At 41.6% G+C, this 18,149-nt stretch overlaps 3 protein-coding genes across 5 annotated transcripts in view; 2 read left to right on the top strand and 1 right to left on the bottom strand.

The window, feature by feature from the left end:
* Positions 1–9,028, top strand: part of zwilch (zwilch kinetochore protein) — a 38,210-nt gene extending 29,182 nt beyond the window's left edge. For both annotated transcript variants that reach the window (XM_078530140.1, XM_078530138.1), the window contains one exon: positions 8,845–9,028. The gene's annotated coding sequence lies outside the window, so the exon portion shown is untranslated. The remainder of the gene's footprint in view (positions 1–8,844) is intronic.
* The window catches only part of map2k1 (mitogen-activated protein kinase kinase 1), a 348,516-nt gene that overhangs the window by 93,355 nt on the left and 237,012 nt on the right, over positions 1–18,149 (top strand). The gene's annotated exons all lie outside the window — the stretch shown is intronic.
* Positions 1–18,149, bottom strand: part of LOC144668290 (lactase-like protein) — a 44,802-nt gene that overhangs the window by 1,480 nt on the left and 25,173 nt on the right. The window contains exons 10-14 of one of the 2 annotated variants that reach the window (XM_078530142.1): positions 11,321–11,595; positions 7,380–7,506; positions 6,811–7,010; positions 5,114–5,177; positions 519–592 (exon numbers count right to left, since the gene is read on the bottom strand). In XM_078530142.1, coding sequence (XP_078386268.1) covers positions 519–592; positions 5,114–5,177; positions 6,811–7,010; positions 7,380–7,506; positions 11,321–11,595 — 740 coding nt within the window. The remainder of the gene's footprint in view (positions 1–518; positions 593–5,113; positions 5,178–6,810; positions 7,011–7,379; positions 7,507–11,320; positions 11,596–18,149) is intronic. The other variant, XM_078530141.1, reaches the window with a different exon arrangement.

The raw sequence follows: 18,149 nt of genomic DNA, 5'->3' as shown, positions 1-18,149 counted from the left end.
GAGGTGCCACACATGCAGGTTTGTAACTTGAGTAGTTGTGTGTACATGGGTCAAAGAGAGTGAAATTGTGAAATCCAGTCATAGTCCACAGCTGATGCACCTCTCTGGATGAGTGCTGAAGATCAGTGAAGTAGACAGGAGCCCATGTTGGTGGCCTGGGAACATGAATAATACTTTCACTCCCCTCCTTTCTCAGGGGAAACTAACACTGCTTCCAGAGGGATTTAAATATTATGAAATGCAAACACCTTACAATCAAATAACTGTTCTTTCTAGAAGTGCAATGCTGTTATTTTGTTTGAGAAACTATTGCAAACAATAAAGCCTTGAAACCACCACTTTTTTGACAGAATTGTTCAGTATGAGCCATTCTAGAGGCTTTGAGATTTTAGCTACAATGGGCACAAAGCATTACTACTTAATTAACTATCCATAACCAGGAAAGCTAATGTTAAGACAATTTGGATGTTGCTTTCAAGGCTTGAGTTCAGTGCTGAGGTGACACAAAGCCCTAATACCTAAACTTCATCGTGCACTGGCCAAACCTTTGGCATGTCTGCCTGCTTCTCAATTGTTCGGTCTGTTCTTCTAGCTGAAAAGGGCAAACAAAGAAGAACCCATTAGCCTATGATTGCCACCACCTTCTCCTCCTTCCCCATATATATTGTAAGTGCAATGGTGTCGGTGAATTTTAAGATGAGCATAAGATGTAGGAGCAGAAGTAGGCCATTCGGCCCATCGAGTCTGCTTCATCATTCAATGAGATCATGGCTGATCTGGTAATCCTCAACTCCACTTTCCCATCTTTTCCCCATAACCCTTGATTCCCTTACTGATTAAAAATCTGTCTATCTCAGCCTTGAATATACTTAATGACACAGCCTCTATAGGCCTCTGCGGTAAAGAATTCCACAGATTTACTATCCTCTGAGAGAAGAAATTCCTCCTCATCTCTATCTTAAATGGGTGACCTCTTACTGAGATCATGCCCCCTGGTCTTAGAGTCTCCCAGAAGGGGAAACAACCTCTCAGCATCTACCCTGTCAAGCCCCTTAAGAATGTTATGTTTCAATAAGGTCACCTCTCATTCTTCTTAACTCCAATGAGTACAGGCCCAACCTACTCAACTTCTCATAAGAAAATCCCTCCATACCTGGGATCAACCTAGTGAACCTTCCCTGGACTGCCTCCAATGCCAGTATATCTTTCCTTAAATAAGGGGACCAAAACTGGTCACACTATTCTAGGTGTGGTCTAACTAGTGCCTTGTATAGTTTTAGCAAGACTTCTCTATTTTTATACTCGATTCCCTTTGAAATAAAGGCCAACATTCCATTTGCCTTCCCTATTAACGGCTGAACTTGTATGCTAGCTTTTTGTGATTATGTGTGCACGAGGACCTCCAAATCCCCCTGTGCTGCAGCTTTCTGTAGTCTTTCTCCATTTAAATAATATTCAGCTCCTCTATACTGCATGCCAAAGTGCATAACCTCACATTTTCCCACATTATATTCCATTTGCCAACTTTTTGCCTACTCACGTGACCTGTCTATATACCTCTGCAGACTCTGTCATCTTCCCACCTATGTTTGTGTCATCAGCAAACTTGGCGACAGTACATTCACTTCCCTCATTCAAGTCATTAATATATATTGTGAATGATTGTGGCCCCAGCACTGAACCCTGTGGCACTCCACTAGTTACAGGTTGCCATCCTGAAAATGCCCCCCTTATCCCAACTGTCTGTCTTCTATTAGTTAGCCAATCCTCTACCCATGCTAATATACTACCCCCAACACCATGGGCCCTTATCTTATTAAGTAGCCTTATGTGCGGTACCTTATCAAATGCCTTTTGGAAATCCAAATACATTTACATCTACTGGTTCCCCATTATCTATCCTGCTTGTTACCTCCTCAAAGACTTCTAATAAATTTGTCTGGCATGATTTCCCCTTCATGAAGCCATGCTGACTCTGCTTGATTATGTTATGCATTTCTAAATGTTCTGCTATTACATCCTTTATAGTAGACTCTAACATTTTCCCAATGACAGATGTTAAGCTAACTGGCCTATAATTACCTGCTTTTTGACTGTCTTTGGCACATAAGGCTACTTAATAAGATAAGGGCCCATGATGTTGGGGGTAGTATGTTAGCATGGGTAGAGGATTGGCTAACTAATAGAAGACAGACAGTTGGGATAAGGGGGGCATTTTCAGGATGGCAACCTGTAACTAGTGGAATACCGTTAGGATCAGTGCTGGGGCCACAATTATTTACAATATATATTAATCTAAGGATTCTTGGAAGATTACTACCAATGCATCCACCAGCTCTGTAGCTACTTCCTTTAATGTCCTAGGATGCAACCCATCAGGTCCGGGTGACTTATCGGCCTTTAGCCCCATTAGTTTCCCTAGTACTTTTTCTCTAGTGATAGTTATTCTATTTATTTCCTCCCCGCTCCCTCTTTTGCCCCTTGATTATTTAGTATATTTGGAATGCTATTAGTATCTTCTACCATGAAGACTGATGCAAAGTATTTATTCAACTCCTCTGCCATTTCCTGGTTCCTCATTATCACATCCCCAGCCTCATTTTCTAAGAGGCCTATGTTCACTTTGGCTCTCTCTTCTTTATTGTACTTTTAAAGAAGCTCTTACTGTCTGTTTTTATATTACTTGCTAGTTTACCCTTAAAGTTTATTTTCTCCCTTTTTTGTCATCACTTGTTGGTTTTTAAAACTTTCCCAATCCTCTGGCTTACCACTAATCTTTTCCACGTATGTTTTTCTTTCAGTTTGACACTATCCCTAACTTCCTTGGTTAACATGGTTGGCTTATCGCCTTCCTGGAATCCTTCTTCCTTACTGGGATATACCTTTGTTGTGAGTCATGAACTATTTTCTTAAACGTCTGCCATTGTTCATCAACCGTCTTTTTTGCTAAACTCTTTTCCCAGTCCACTCCAGCCAACCCTGCCCTCATTCCTTTGTTATTACCCTTATTTAAGTTTAACATGGTTGTTTCCAACCCAAGTTTCTCACTCTCAAACTGAATGCTAAATTCTACCTTCCCATGGTCACTTCAAACAAATCTAATGAGAAAAGTATTTTAAAACTAGTTATTGCTTTAACATGTAAACAGAACTTATAACAAAATGAGATTATATGTATGTTTCTTTGTTGGCCCATTTAAGGGAGAAAGGTGTGGTATTGCTGCATATTGATTCTCTTTCTATCTAATTAAAAGCATTGTTTCATCAGTAATTTTTAGCATTATGCTTTTTGGAATTTGGACAGTAAAGACACTTATCAATCACCCCTGCCCCAACTTTGTAGTACCAGCAGTCTTAAATTGAGAAGATGGGACAGACTAATCTGCTGATTTCTTCTGGGATGCTGTATAGAACAATTGCACGTTCCTACCTTTAACCACTCCCAGGAAAGAACATTGTTAGACAGCACTTTCCTCAATTTGCTCTCTTTTTAACTTCCAGCCTTTTGTATGATATTTGTGCTTAAAAACTGCATTATTGCATGTTACCCAAGGGGCTGGGGATTGCTCCTTATGTGAGATGGCAGAATTGCCAAGATTAATGTACTTAATTTAATTTTGCACCAAAATGTAACATCAAACATAGAAGTGGCAAACTTTGTCTCTATTCTGTGCTAGTTACCATTTTAAAGTCTTTATTTGCCCTTTTCAAATTAGAACAGAAACAGACAATATGTCAAACAGGAAACATAATCCTTCTATCAGGGTAATGTAGCCAAATGTATTAAAAGCAAAATACTGTGGATGCTGGAAACCTGAAACAAAAACAAAAATTGCTAGAAAAACTCAGCAGGTCTGACAGCATCTGTGGAGAGGAAGACAGAGTTAACGTTTCGAGTCCATATGACTCTTCATCAGTTCTGATAAAGAGTCATACGGACTCGAAACGTTAACTGTGTTCCTCTCCACAGATGCTGTCAGACCTGCTGAGTTTTTCCAGCAATTTTTGTTTTTGTTAGCCAAATGTATTCTTATGCAACAATAGTATCCAAAGGAAGACCATTTATTCTTGTTTCACTGGTATGAGATGCTGGCTACTCTTTTTTTCTGTGACTATAACCTATAGCCGCTATAGATACCATGCATTTCGCACAAATCAGCATGAATGTTTGGGGACATCCATCTTTGTTTTTACTCTGGATGCTGCATCGAGTCCTGTACACTTGTTTTGGAAGAGGTTGAAGCAGGACTATAATTTGCTGTACTCTTCATTTGAAATTCTTTAGGTTTAATTTTTTTGTTCCCCCCTTAAGCGCAAAATGCTTCCAGCAGTGTTGTATAAATTGCTCAAATCAATTATTGGACCATGAATTTTTTTTCTGAAACAAAATGCTTTTGAATTAACCAGAATACCCTTATGAAAAGACACAACCGGGGATTGCTCCTTATGTGAGCTACCTGCTCAGTTATGTGATTGAAAAAAAAATTAAACCATGTTGCTTTACATCCATAATGCTTGCTTTATTCTAATGACACTTTCTTTGTATAACAATACTTTTATATTCTTTGCACCTTACTGCTTCCCTGCCTGTACTGAAGGGATTGACTTATGTTGGATTTTGGCTGTATGGACTAGAGCTAGCCTATCTAAGTGGAGACAATTGAACAAGCACGGACCATTGAAGGTGTTAACTGAGTGGATTTCTCTAATGTGTCTGCACACTGCCCAGAACATTGGCTAGAAGAGCCTGCGAGTAAACTTGTAAAAGTCTTATTTTTATTAGGTTGTTGTTTCCCTTGTTACTTTATGGGACTAAGTTTTAAATGTTTCCCATATTACTTTTAGATAAGTACACGCTCATTCTCTGTTGAGCAGGGAATTGTGATTGAGAGTTCTAGAAATGTCAAAAGCATTGCTCGATTTTGTCTTCTCTCCAAAGGTTGCAGAAGGAACTTTTAATCCTTTATGGGATACAGTAGCTAGTGGTTGCAAAGGAAGAGGTCATGGTGGATTACTGTACGTAGACTCTGGCCATAGTGGGACTGAGGATGAAATGCCTTTTTTGCGCTGGACCCTCTGTTCCTAAATGGAATAGAGTGACTACATTCACATACCTGCAGTAAGCAGTGCATTGGTGGTGGAACAAGTCTCTGCAGCCTTGCGTTTCCAACTCTCAATCTAGCACAGAGGAAAGTAGAAAGATTGTTTATACGTTGTCTTGAGTAAGGGTCAACATCCTGCGGTTAAGAAAAAGGGCAGCTAAATGTCGCACTAGAGGCTGACAGTTTCCTGGAACTGCTTAATATGACGCATAGTGTTAAACAATACTGTGCCTTTTTGTGCAATGTTAGTGCATTCTTTACTTTTTTTGCCAGGAGTTACCCATTCTTTATTCTACAGCCAAAACCAGGACACAGCAGGCATAAAGCAGCAATTATTTAATCATTCTGTAGGATTTTCGGAAGTAAAATGCACATTATTCTCAGCCGACTGCAGCCTTTTATTCAAAATATTCATTTTTAACTTTCCCATCTGTGTTCAAAATGAAATACCTTAGCACTGCAAAATGGACTGAATCTGTTGGTATTCATATTAGCTCCAGTATCATTATTTAACAAGCTTGGGTCAGTTTTTGAACATGGAAAAGTACACAATCATCTGACTGGTCTCTTATACTGATCAGTGGCCCACTGCCTTAAACTCTCCCTTCTGTCATGAAAATATAATAATTTTCATAATATTATTGTGATTTATTGTAAAGGTAGGTTAATATTGGGGTTTGGATTAGTTTCTCTGCGTAGATGTGTGTATGTGGTGGATTTAATTGAATTGGAGACAGCTGGTCTGGAGCTTTTGAATTATCGAAAGGGAAGCGAGGTTTGAAATGCTAAATACATAAACATGGCTTAAGTTTTAGAATGTGAGGCGTGAGGAACATTTGCATTTTCATATAAATTAGGTTAGTTTGAATTACAAAGAGATGGTAAGATGTTACACCTAGCCATAAGAAGCTAAGCCAGTGTGTTTATTTTTCTCAAAGGTTACTGATAATGTGAGTACTATGAAAGATTTATATTAGGGAACAATGGAATTTGCATTAAAAGGAAGAAACATGTTTAAAGAAGATGAGGTTATGTGTAAGGGGGAAGGCATTCGATGATCTAACACAAATGTGAAAAGCCTCCAGCCTCAATGCATCAAGTTGCTGTCTAGAGGAACCAAAGTTAAGAAAATTCACTTTGAATATCACTGTCCAGGGTATTGTGTGCTTTGTCTGGGTCTGTTAATATCTATTTTGTTTTACTGTTGCCTTAATGGAGGTGTAACTGGGAGCTAGGTTAATTAGGGTATTTAGGAGTTATTATAGTAGTAATTTGTAGACCTGTGTATGTGCTTAACATCTTTTATTTTATTAATCAATGTTTAATTTAGTTTTGTAAAAAAATCTCTAAGACTGGGCGGACTTATTACTACTGAATTCAAGGCACACATCTTGAAATAAAATACAAATTGCAAAACAGTTGTGGCAGCTGTTTTAAGTTTCCCTCTGGGATTTGAGCAACTCGGCATTTACTGTCTGCTGTGCCATAACACTTGAGTTTTCCACATTATTCACTTCCACTGTCTCCGTGGGCAATCTCTTTTCTATACTCATCAGCTTCTTCATGAGACATTTATATCCAAGCTTCTTTCTAAGTTTGTGCCTGTGTTTGTGGTGCTAGAGCTTCATGGGGGAAAGCTATCATCTCCCGCCAGGATTGCCAAAATTAAGTTTTATTGTTGCTGTTTCATAAAAATTAATGGTACTCACTTCTCTCTGGTTGGGAAATCCATTTGAGCTGATCATCTTCCTGTAGTATTGAACCGAGGCTTTGGGATACCTCCTCTTGCTCTTGCTTTTAAAATCGATGTAGTATAGCCCAAATCTTTCTGAATATCCTTCATCCCATTCAAACTTATCCAGCAGTGACCAGGATGTGTATCCCTTGACTTTAACACCATCCTTAACAGCTGCAACAAGTTTCAAAATCATACAAGTTTAAAAAAACCTGCCAATCTAAAATAACAGGAAATGCTGGAAACTCTCAGCAGTTCCATTGTAAAGGACAAAGGTTGATTCATGTACTGCTCGCAGACCCTTTGTTAGAACAGAAGGTCTATGCTTGAAACACTAACCTGGCTCTTGTGCATTGTCTCATTTTATTACTGAATTGTTCTGCTAGAAGAATGGGGGCCACCACCCCCATCTCTCCCAAACTGCTATGCCCCTTCCCACGGATCAAGCTTCTGTCTCTCTCTCTGTCTCTGTCTCTCTCATTTCATTGAAAATAAGTCACCCTTACTGTGGAGTATGTCATATTTTGATATAGAGTGAATCACCTTTAAGAATCTCGTTAACGTAATTATTCATATATTGCATTCGCCACTTGTCACACAGCTCAGTACACAGGTGTTTTTCAGATACTCCATTTTCTGTCACATAAATTCTAGGGTTTCCATAGCGACTCTGAAACAGAATAGAAAAAGAAAAGCATTGTAACTGATCAAATTTCAGCCTCATACAAACTAAATAATCTTAATGTACAGTGTTTATATGGAGTGAGTTGAAACTGAGGAAAAAAATAACTATAGTGAGATTGGACTGTCTGTAATCTCATTGCAAGACTCTCACATGACAGGATTTGGCTAATTAACATCTTTTAGAAATAATTTGGTTTATAATCTGGGTATTACGATAATTACTTACACAATGAAAACATTAAATCATACAGTTGGGACAGGGATGATTTGGCAATAAATAGTACTCAAACTTTTTGACATCATACCAATGAATGTGAATAAATAAAACTCTTCTGGAATTGTGTTGCTGTAAGGTAACATCCAGCTTCCTTCCTTCATTACAGACTTTATCCCATTTCCTGCCCCCTCCATTCTCACTTCTAACAACAAGAAGCTTTTGGGCCTCTTTGCCATCAAGATTGAGACTATCCATGCCGTTGCTTCTCCCTTCCCTTACCCCTGACCATCAGGCCAACCTCTCGCTCTACCCCTGAACCAGAACTGTCCCTAGTTTTCTCCTATTTGCCCTCATGCTTTCTCTGAGTAAACTAACTTCATCCATGGACCTCCTATATTGACTCCACTCCCACTAAACTGCTGCTCACTCAAATGTCCATTTTTGTCTGCTTATGCCTTTATGAAGCATGCTGAGTGTTTTTCCCCCCTGTGTAAAGGTGTCATATAAATGCAAGTTGGTGTTAAGTAATTCTGCAATCTCATCCTGTGTTCATAATTTCAAACCTTAAGATTGTAGATTTTACAGAACATAAACTTAGTGCAAGACCATACCAGTACTTGTGCCATATTTACTGTTAACACTCTGGTTTATGGTTATACTCAACCATAGAAAACTTTTCTCTTTGAATTATTAGAATTTAAAAAAAATAGCCTATTCTTTCCCCCCAACATGTGAGCTGCACATGATGTCTTCTTCAGTGTCATTTAGTTACAGACTGCATATTTGTTGTACAACCGAATACATCAGGGGTTGGTGATTTATGGAAAATAAACCATTCTCGCCGGAGATGATCTACCACACAGTGCTTAATAATCAGTGATCGTTGGTGATTTATTTTTTGTAAATTGCTCGTGACTGAGAAATAATGATCTTGCTGTGTACAAATTGGCTGCTGCATTTGCCCACATCAACCATGACTACAAAGTAATTCATTGTATGCTGAGCACTCTAGATGTTAATAAGAGGATGTGAGAAGTCACTACAAGTGCAAGAATTTCCAGATTTATAAAGCAAGTTGTGATATGGACCTTTCTGTTTCTTTTCCAGGTTCACCTGTAGCAGGACTATATGCCTGTGCACTTCAGCACCTTGTATCCAAGACATTAGCAAAAATAAGTGTCTTCATTTTTCTCCTAGATTTTTCTACTTCTTTCTGTCATGCTGTTTGAGCTATAATTTTTAAAATCATTGCCTATTATTTTTTATTCCTAATAAAGGTATTTTGTGTGCATCTTTTGAGATCTGAGCGTGATATAGTTCATAGTATCTAACACTCAAAGCCACAGTTGTATCACTACTTCTGAGCTTCCGAAGTGACCCCCAGGCTGTAGAACATTAAAAAAAAACCCACTGCCAACATATTGTGGCTGTTATGTGTACTACCTCCAGTATGCACTACAGCAAGTCACCAAGGCTTCTTCAGCAGCACCTCCCGATCCCATGACCTCTACCACCTTGCAGGACATGGGCAATAGGCGGATGGAAACACCATAACCTCCAAGTCACATAACATCCTGACTTGGACATATTTTGCAGTTCATTGTTACCAGGTCAAAACACTGAAACTTCCTACCTTTATCATACAGACTACTGCGGCTCAAAAAGGCAGCTGACCACCACCTATAAGAGTAACTTGGGATCAGCGATGGTATCTATGCCAGTGATGCCCACATCCTACAAATGAATAATTTTTAAAAATGTGTCCTCAGAGGGTGTTTGCACTAACAGTTCCTTCACATGGAGATCTTGCTTTACTGAGACGAGAAAATAAAATACCTAAGCTGATGTATCAACAAATTGTCCCCCCGTTTGCAAACCGTTGCACAGCATGTCCTTGTGGCTTGACCAAGATTTAGAAGTGATTTATAAATGGAATTGCCATTCCATTGCCAGGATGACCCAGCCATTTACCTCACCAGCCCTCAATGTTCCACTTCCTCAAATCATTCTTCTTTGACATTCCAAAGTCAGATAACTTGGATAGTTGACGAACTGACTGATTACTATGATGTTGATACAGCCAAACAATAACTGCTTTATTATATACAACTGAACTATATACAGCTATTCATGATTAGGTGTTACACTGTGAAGCCATGAATATTCTTCCTCTCAACTCCTCGTCATGTGTTCTCTAACATCATCATTATAGAGTCATAGTCACAGAGTTTTACAGCATTTTTCCTCGAATCCCCTCTAAACCTCCTGCCCCTTACCTTAAATCTATGCCTGCTGGTTATTGACCCCTCCACTAAGGGGAAAAGTTTCTTCCTATCTACCCTATCTATGCCCCTCATAATTTTGTACACCTCAATCAGGTCCCCCTCAGCTTTCTCTGCTCTAAGGAAAACAACCCCAGCCTATCCAGTCTCTCTTCATAGCTGAAACGCTCCATCCCAGGCAACATCCTGGTGAATCTCCTCTGCACCCTCTCTAGTGCAATTACATCTTTCCTATAGTGTGGTGATCAGAACTGCACACACTACTCCAGATGTGGCCTAACTAACGTTTTATACAGCTCCATCATTGCCTCCCTGCTCTTGTATTCAATGCCTCAACTAATAAAGGCAAGTATCCCATATGCATTCTTAACCACCTTATCTACCTGTCCTGCACTGGACTACACCCACTGGACACAGGCTTCCAGTCAGAAAAACAACCTTCGACCATTGCCCTCCGCCTCCTGCCACCAAGCCAATTTTGGATCCAATTTGCCAAATTGTCCTGGATCCCATGAGCTCTTACCTTCTTGACCAGTCACCTATGCGAGACCTTGTCAAAAGCCTTACTGAAGTCCATGTAGACTACATCAACTGCACTACCCTCATCTACACACCTAGTCACCTTCTCGAAAAATTCAATCAAATTTGTTAAACATGATCTCCCCCTGAAAAAGCCATGCTGACTATCCTTGATTAATCCTTGCCTCTCCAAGTGGAGATTAATTCTGTCCATCAGAATTTTTTCCAAAAGTTTCCCTACCACTGATGTTAGACTTACTGGCCTATAGTTCCCTGGTTTATCCCTACCACCCTTCTTGAATAATGGGGGATGTGAGGAAAAACCTTTTTACCCAGAGGGTGGTAACGGTCTGGAACGTGCTGCCTGGGAGGGTGGTGGAGGCAGGTTGCCTCACATCTTTAAAAAGTACCTGGATAAGCACTTGGCACGTCATAACATTCAAGGCTATGGGCCAAGCGCTGGTAAATGGGATTAGCTAGGTAGGTCAGGTGTTTCACAGGGCCTCTTCTGCACTGTGTGATTCTGTGATTATGAGAGGTGCTATTCCAAAAGCCCCACACATTAACTCTTACAAACACTACAGCTTTCAAAAGGGAATTGGATAAGCGTCTGAAGTGAAAAAACGTGCAGGGTTGCAGAGAAAGAACCAGCTGAGATGCTCTTGCAGAGAGCTTCAGGATGGCTTGAGGTTGTGAAAGGCACTTTATAAATGCAAGGCATTTTTTATAACTGCAAAGGAAACAACATGTTAATTACGCATCTCTAATTTTGCAGTAAATACCTTGATATAATTCAGAATCCTCCTGAAACCCCAAGGTACAGAGTATAGCCACTCTGAACCTGGGTCTGGCCACCGTGGGTCAACAAGTTCTGCCAAGTCCCGGTCTGTGAAATAACTTGGTCCCTTGCTGTAATGGTAGTTCCTGTGAGTGATGTAGCGTGTTGTGAAGTGACCCAGCCCAAAGAAGTCAGCTGTGCCTTTGATGAAGTGTTTCTCTTGTGGAGTGAAAGCAGGCAACCTGGAGCTACCCAGGCCTTCCTGCGAGCTCTTTCTCCCTGTTAATATAGCAAACAGCAAGATAGATCAAATTCAGGTACAAAGATTACACATCTTGAAGAAGAGAAATGCTCATATGCAGAGCAGAGATCTTAAGAGTCCAAGATCTTGAACTGGTCCAGTTTTGTTCTGGATTGCCTCTGATAGTGATATGAAATGCATTGCCCTCATAAAAATACAGCTTTACCTGCCTCAGATTCAATTAAGATCCATGCCTGCACTCACATAATTTATATGCGTACGAACAGTTTGGAAAGAAGCTACAGGAAGAAATCTGACAGTAAAATGGAAGTTTGAATGTTTGTACAAGATACATGGTACACTCGTAGCTTCCTCACCAATAATTCATGGAAAGTAAATAAATGCAAGGCCTTCCTATTTGTATGCAATCCTATGCTGGGACTTGATTATAGAATACTTTATCTTTCTGCAACCAGCATGTTTGGAATTCTACTCTAATCTAAGACATGTTTGCATTTTTCTTTTGCATATTTGAAATCATTGCACTGATGCATGCAGAAGCTGATCATGGGGAGCTTTGGGGAAAACACCCTCAAGTTGCCACCCACTATACATGTTTATAATTGCCCACACAGTCAGTCCCCTTCCTCAGCTCTGCTGCTATGCAGAGGTAAACACAGGCTCATCCGCAACATTGGGGGAGTCCCTGGAGTTATATCACCTGTCTGGTCTGTGACACACACAAATGTGATGGGGGAATTAAATGAATATCCTAAAACAACCCCCTTTTCATACTGAATATGAGAAAATGAAATGTATTCTGTAACATGAAATGCTGGAAAAACTCTGGCAGCATCTGTGGGGAGAGAAACAGATTTAAAGTTTCAAGTTCAATATGACTTCAGAACTGTTCAGAAGAAGTCATATTAGACTTGAAACATAACTCTGTTTCTCTCTCCACAGATACTGCCAGACCTGCTGAGCTGTTCCAGCATTTCCTGTTTTTATTTCAGATTTCCAGCTTCCACAGTATTTTGCTTTTGCATTCTGTAACATGTTTGTTAATGGTATTTTAGATCCCTAAATAATCCACCAGAAAGCCAGAATTCTAGACCTCAGTAATAAAAAGAGAAAATGCTGGAAACATTCAAGGGTCAAACAGCATCTGTGAAGAGGGTGTTACAAGCAGATGAGGAAGGGTTGAATAGCTCCCCTCTTTGCCCTCTCTTCATTTGACTGCAACAAGTGTTTTTCTGTTTGAAAAGGTTACACTTGTCAATTCAGTGAGTATTTAACTGTCTACGCACTGTGATCATAAAATAACCAGTAGGACAGGTTTTCTTGAGTTTAACAAAGGAAGAGGGGAGTGCAAGAAGAGGACCCTGGGACAGACATTCAGCAGCACCTAGAGGAGAGCAGAGGAGCTATAAAAACAGTGCGAGAAGAGGCGAGAGTTTGAGAGCAGAGGTGACTGAGGGAGTTTGGTGAGGAGGTGCTCCTTCCCTTTTCTACCTTTCCTCAGAAAGAAGAGCAGCGGCCTTAGTAAGTAGGATCTGGTGAGTGAATATTGGTGCAGTATTTTAAACAAGTAGCTATACTTGGATTTAACTGAGAAGTGCTAGGAATATTGGAAATTTAGAGCCAATATAATAAAGTAATATAAATTATCCAAAGGAAACGTTAAGGTAAGGGAAGTAGAGTTAAGACATGGCAGGGCAGCTTAGTGGAGTGGAATGCGTGTCGTGTAATATGTACAAAGTCATGGACGATACCGGTGTCCTAGACGACCACATGTAGGAAGCGCTGCCAGCTGCAGAAACTTGGGCTCATACCAGGATGGTATGTTGCCTCCCTGGTGCCAGGGTCAAGGATGTTACAGAGCGGCTGCAGGACATTCTTCTGGAGGAGGATGAGCAGCCAGAGCTCATGGTCCACATTGGTACCAATGACTTAGGTAGGAAGGGGGATGTGGTCCTACAATCAGAATTTAGGGAGCTAGGTAGAAAATTAGCAAGCAGGAACTCAAATGTAGTAATCTCCATGGCCCTCCCAGTGCCACGTGCCAGTCAGTAAAGAAATAGGAGGATAAGGCAGATGAATGCGTGGCTGGCAAGATGATGCAGGAGGGAGGGCTTTAGATTCCTGGGACACTGGGACTGGTTCTGGGGGAGATGGCACCTGTACAAGCCGGATGGGTTACACCTGAACAGAGCTGGGACTGAGTTCCTTGCGGGCCGTTTTGCTAGTGCTGTTGGGAGGGCTTTAATCTAACTCGGCAGGGGTGTGGAAACCAAGAGAAACTATTAGTCTGGGAAGAGTGTCCTGCAGTCAGTTCTTGTTGAAAATAACAAGAGTGACATCACAAGATGGCGCAAGAGAGCGGCAGAGAGATCAGAACCAGCACAAGTGCAGGGAAGCTTCAAAAAGTGACGTCAGCACAAAGGTGAGAGCTGATTGGTGAGTAGTGGGTAAGTGTTTTTCTCCAGTTTTTCTCCAGTTTAAAATAGATTAAGCTAAGGAAAGGTAAGAGTTCTGGTTTTTATTTAAAGTACATAAATAATTTAACATTTTTTTGCTGTATTTTTTTGCTGTTTTCAACTAGAGACATGGCAGGGCAGCTCAGTTCAGTCCTGTGTTATGCACCGCCTGCAACATGTGGGAAGTCTTAGACACTCCTTGCACTCTGACCGACCACATGTGCAGGAAGTGCCTCCAGCTGCAGCTACTTGAGCTCCGAGTTTTGGAGCATGAGCGGCAGCTGCAGGCACTGAGGTGCATCCGCGAGGCTGAGAGTTTCGTGGATAGCACATTTTTAGACGTGCAGCTTACGGATGTGCAGACAGAGAGGGAATGTGTGACCATCAGTCAGAAGAAAAGTGTCAGGCAGGTAGTCAGGAAATCCCCAGGGTGCATCTCGCTTGAGAATTGTTTTTCTGTGTTGGAAAACAGTGAGAGTGACGGTCCTTCGGGGAGTGCAGCCACGCTCATGGCATTCTGAGAGGCTCAGCTGCACGGGGGGGGGATGGAAAAAGAGGGGAAGAGCAATAGTGGTAGGAGACTCAATAGTAAGGGGAACAGACAGGCCTTTCTACGGTCATAGACGTGACTCCAGGAAGGTATGTTGCCTCCCTGGTGCCAGGGTCAAGGATGTCACTGAGCAGCTGCAGGGCATTCTAAAGAGGGAGGTCAAACAGACAAAGATCGTGGTACATATCAGTACCAATGACATAGGTAGAAAGAGGGATGAGGTCCTGCAAGCAGAATTTAGGGAGCTAGGTAGCAGATTAAAAAACAGGACCTCAAAGGTAGTAATCTCTGGATTACTTCTGGTGCCACACGCTAGTGAGTATAGGAGGTTGGTCCAGATGAATGCGTGGCTGGAGAGATGGTGCAGGAGGGAGGACTTTAGATTTCTGGACATTGGGACTGTTTCTGGGGGCGGTGGGACCTGTACAAGGCAGATGGCTTGCAAATGAACTGGAATGAGACCAACATCCTTGCAGGGAGGTTCGCTAGTGTTGTTGGGGAGGCTTTAAACTAACTTGGCAGGGGGATGGGATCCTGAGAAGAGGTTCAGCAGGGGGAGATGCACAGCCAAAATTAGAAGAGAGAGCAAGTGAGTCTGGAAGGCATAGAAATTATAGGCCAGTTAAGGCACAAGGGAGTTTGGCAAGGTTGGATGGTATTTATTTTAATGCATGGAGTCTGACAAATAAGGCAGATGAGTTGAGGGCACAAATTAACACATGGAAGTATGATGTCATTGCTGTCACAGAGACATGGTTGAGAGAGGGGCAGGATTGGCAGCTCAATATTCCAGAATATAGGGTCTTCAGGCGAGACAGGGAAGAAGGTAAAAGAGGAAGGGGTAGCGCAATTTTGATCAAGGAATCAATTACAACAGTAAGGAGGGATGACACCTTAGAAGGCTCCTCAAATGAAGCCATATGGGTAGAACTTAAAAACAAAAAAGGAGCAATCACATTGCTCGGAGTGTACCTTTGGCCCCCAAACAGTCAGAGAGAAATAGAAGAACACATATGTAGGCAAATTTCAGAGAAGTGTAAAAATAATAGGGTAGTAATAGTGGGGGAACTCAACTTTCCCAACATTAACTGGGTTAGTCATAGTGTGATAGGTTTAGAGAGAGCGGAATTCTTAAAATGCATCCGGGAGAGCTTTTTAAGCCAGTACGTAGAAGATCCTAAAAGAGAAGAGGCGGTCCTGGACTTAATTTTAGGGAATGAAGCTGGGCAAGTGGTAGAGGTATCAGTGGGGGAACATTTTGCAGATAGTGATCATAACTCCATTAGATTCAAGGTTGTTATGACAAGGTGCCGCTCAGGAGGCTGCTCAGAAAGATAAGAGCCCATGGTGTTAGAGGCAAGGTACTAGCATGGATAGAAGATTGGCTGTCTGGCAGGAGGCAGAGAGTGGGGATAAGGGGGTCCTTCTCAGGATGGGGGCCGGTGACTAGTGGAGTTCCGCAGGGGTCAGTGTTGGGACCACACCTTTTCACTTTATACATTAATGATCTAGATGAAGAAACTGAGGGCATCCTGGCTAAGTTTGCAGATGATACAAAGATAGGTGGAGGGACAGGTAGTATTGAGGAGGCGGGGAGGCTGCAGAAGGATTTGGACAGGTTAGGAGAATGGGCAAAGAAGTGGCAGATGGAATACAACGTGGGGAAGTGTGAGGTCATGCACTTTGGTAGGAAGAATAGAGGCATAGACTATTTTCTAAATGGGGAGAGAATTCAGAAATCTGGAGTGCAAAGGGACTTGGGAGTCCTAGTCCAGGATTCTCTTAAGGTTAACTTGCAGATTGAGTCAGTAGTTAGGAAGGCAAATGCAATGTTGGCATTTATTTCGAGAGGATTAGAATATAAAAGCAGGGATGTGCTGCTGAGGCTTTATAAGGCTCTGGTCAGACCACATTTAGAATATTGTGAGCAATTTTGGGCCCCGTATCTCAGGAAGGATGTTCTGGCCCTGGAGAGGGTCCAGAGGAGGTTCACGAGAACGATCCCAGGAATGAAAGGCTTAACGTTTGAGGAACGTTTGAGGACTCTGGTTCTATACTCGATGGAGTTTAGAAGGATGAGGGGGGATCTGATTGAAACTTACAGAATACTGAAAGGCCTGGATAGAGTGGACGTGGAGAAGATGTTTCCATTAGTAGGAGAGACTAGGACCCGAGGGCACAGCCTCAGAGTAAAGGGAAGACCTTTTAGAACAGAGATGAGGAGAAACTTCTTTAGCCAGAGAGTGGTGAATCTATGGAATTCATTGCCACAGAAGGGGCTGTGGAGGCCAGGTCATTGAGTGTATTTAAGACCAAGATAGATAGGTTAATGATTAGTAAGGGAATCAAAGGTTACGGGGAGAAGGTGGGGGAATGAAGTTGAGAAACTTATCAGCCATGATTGAATGGCGGAGCAGATTCGATGGGCCGAATGGTCTAATTTCTGCTCCTATGTCTTATGGTTATGGAAAAGGACAAGGATGGGCCAGAAATCAGGGTTCTAAATTGAGGGAAGGCCGATTTTAATAAGATATGATTTGGCTAGAGTGGATTGGGAATAGCTACTTTTAGGTAAATCTGCGCAGAGCAGTGGGACTTATTCAAGAAAGAAATAGGAGAGTACAGGGCCAACATACTACAGCAAAGATAAAGGGTTGGACCAACAAATCCAGGGAACCCTGGATGTTGAGGGATATACAGGATTGGATAAAGAGATAAAGGGAGGCTTATGGCAGATACCAAGGGCTCAAAACAGTGGAAGTCCTAGAGGAGTATAGAATGTGTAGGGGGGAACTTAAAAAGGAAATTAGGAGAGCAAAAAGGGGCATGAAAAAACATTGGCAGGTAAAATAAAGGAAAATCCAAAGTTTTTTTACAAATACGTTAAGAGTAAGAGGATAACTAGGGAAAGAGTAAGGCCCATTAAGGACCATAGTGGTAATTTGTGTGTGGAGCCGGAAGACGTAGGTAGGGTTCTAAATTAATACTTTGTGTCAGTATTCACAAGTGAGAGGGACGACGTGGGTGTGGAAATCAGGCAGAAGGACTATGATATAATTAAAGAAATTAGCATAGAAAGGGAGGAAGTTCTAAGTGGTCTGGCAGGCTTAAAAGTAGATAAATCTTAGGGCCCAGATGAAATGTATCCCAGGCTGTTGAGTGGGGAAAGGGAGGAGATAGCAGGGGCACTGGCAATAATTTTCAATACCTCTCTGGCCACAGGACGGGTGCCAGAGGACTGGAGGACAGCCAATGTGGTACCGTTATTCAAGAAGGGAGGAAGGGATAAACCAGGGAACTACAGGCCAGTCAGTCTAACCTCAGTGGTGGGGAAACTTTTGGAAGCAATTCTGAAGGACAGAATTAATCAACGCTTGGAGAGGCAGGGATTAATCAAAGGACAGTCAGCATGGTTTTGTTAAAGGGAGGTCATGCTGATCAATTTGATTGAATTTTTCGAAGAGGTGACCAGGTGTGTAGATGAGGGCAATGCATTTGGCGTAGTCTACTTGGACTTCAGCAAGGCTTTTGATAAGGTCCCGAATGGGAGACTGATAACGAAGGT

The sequence above is a fragment of the Cetorhinus maximus genome, chromosome 26 (assembly GCF_964194155.1).
Source record: "Cetorhinus maximus chromosome 26, sCetMax3.hap1.1, whole genome shotgun sequence".
NCBI lineage: Eukaryota > Metazoa > Chordata > Chondrichthyes > Lamniformes > Cetorhinidae > Cetorhinus > Cetorhinus maximus.
Note: the sequence above shows the minus strand (reverse complement) of the source record. Positions and strands in the feature narration are given on the sequence as shown.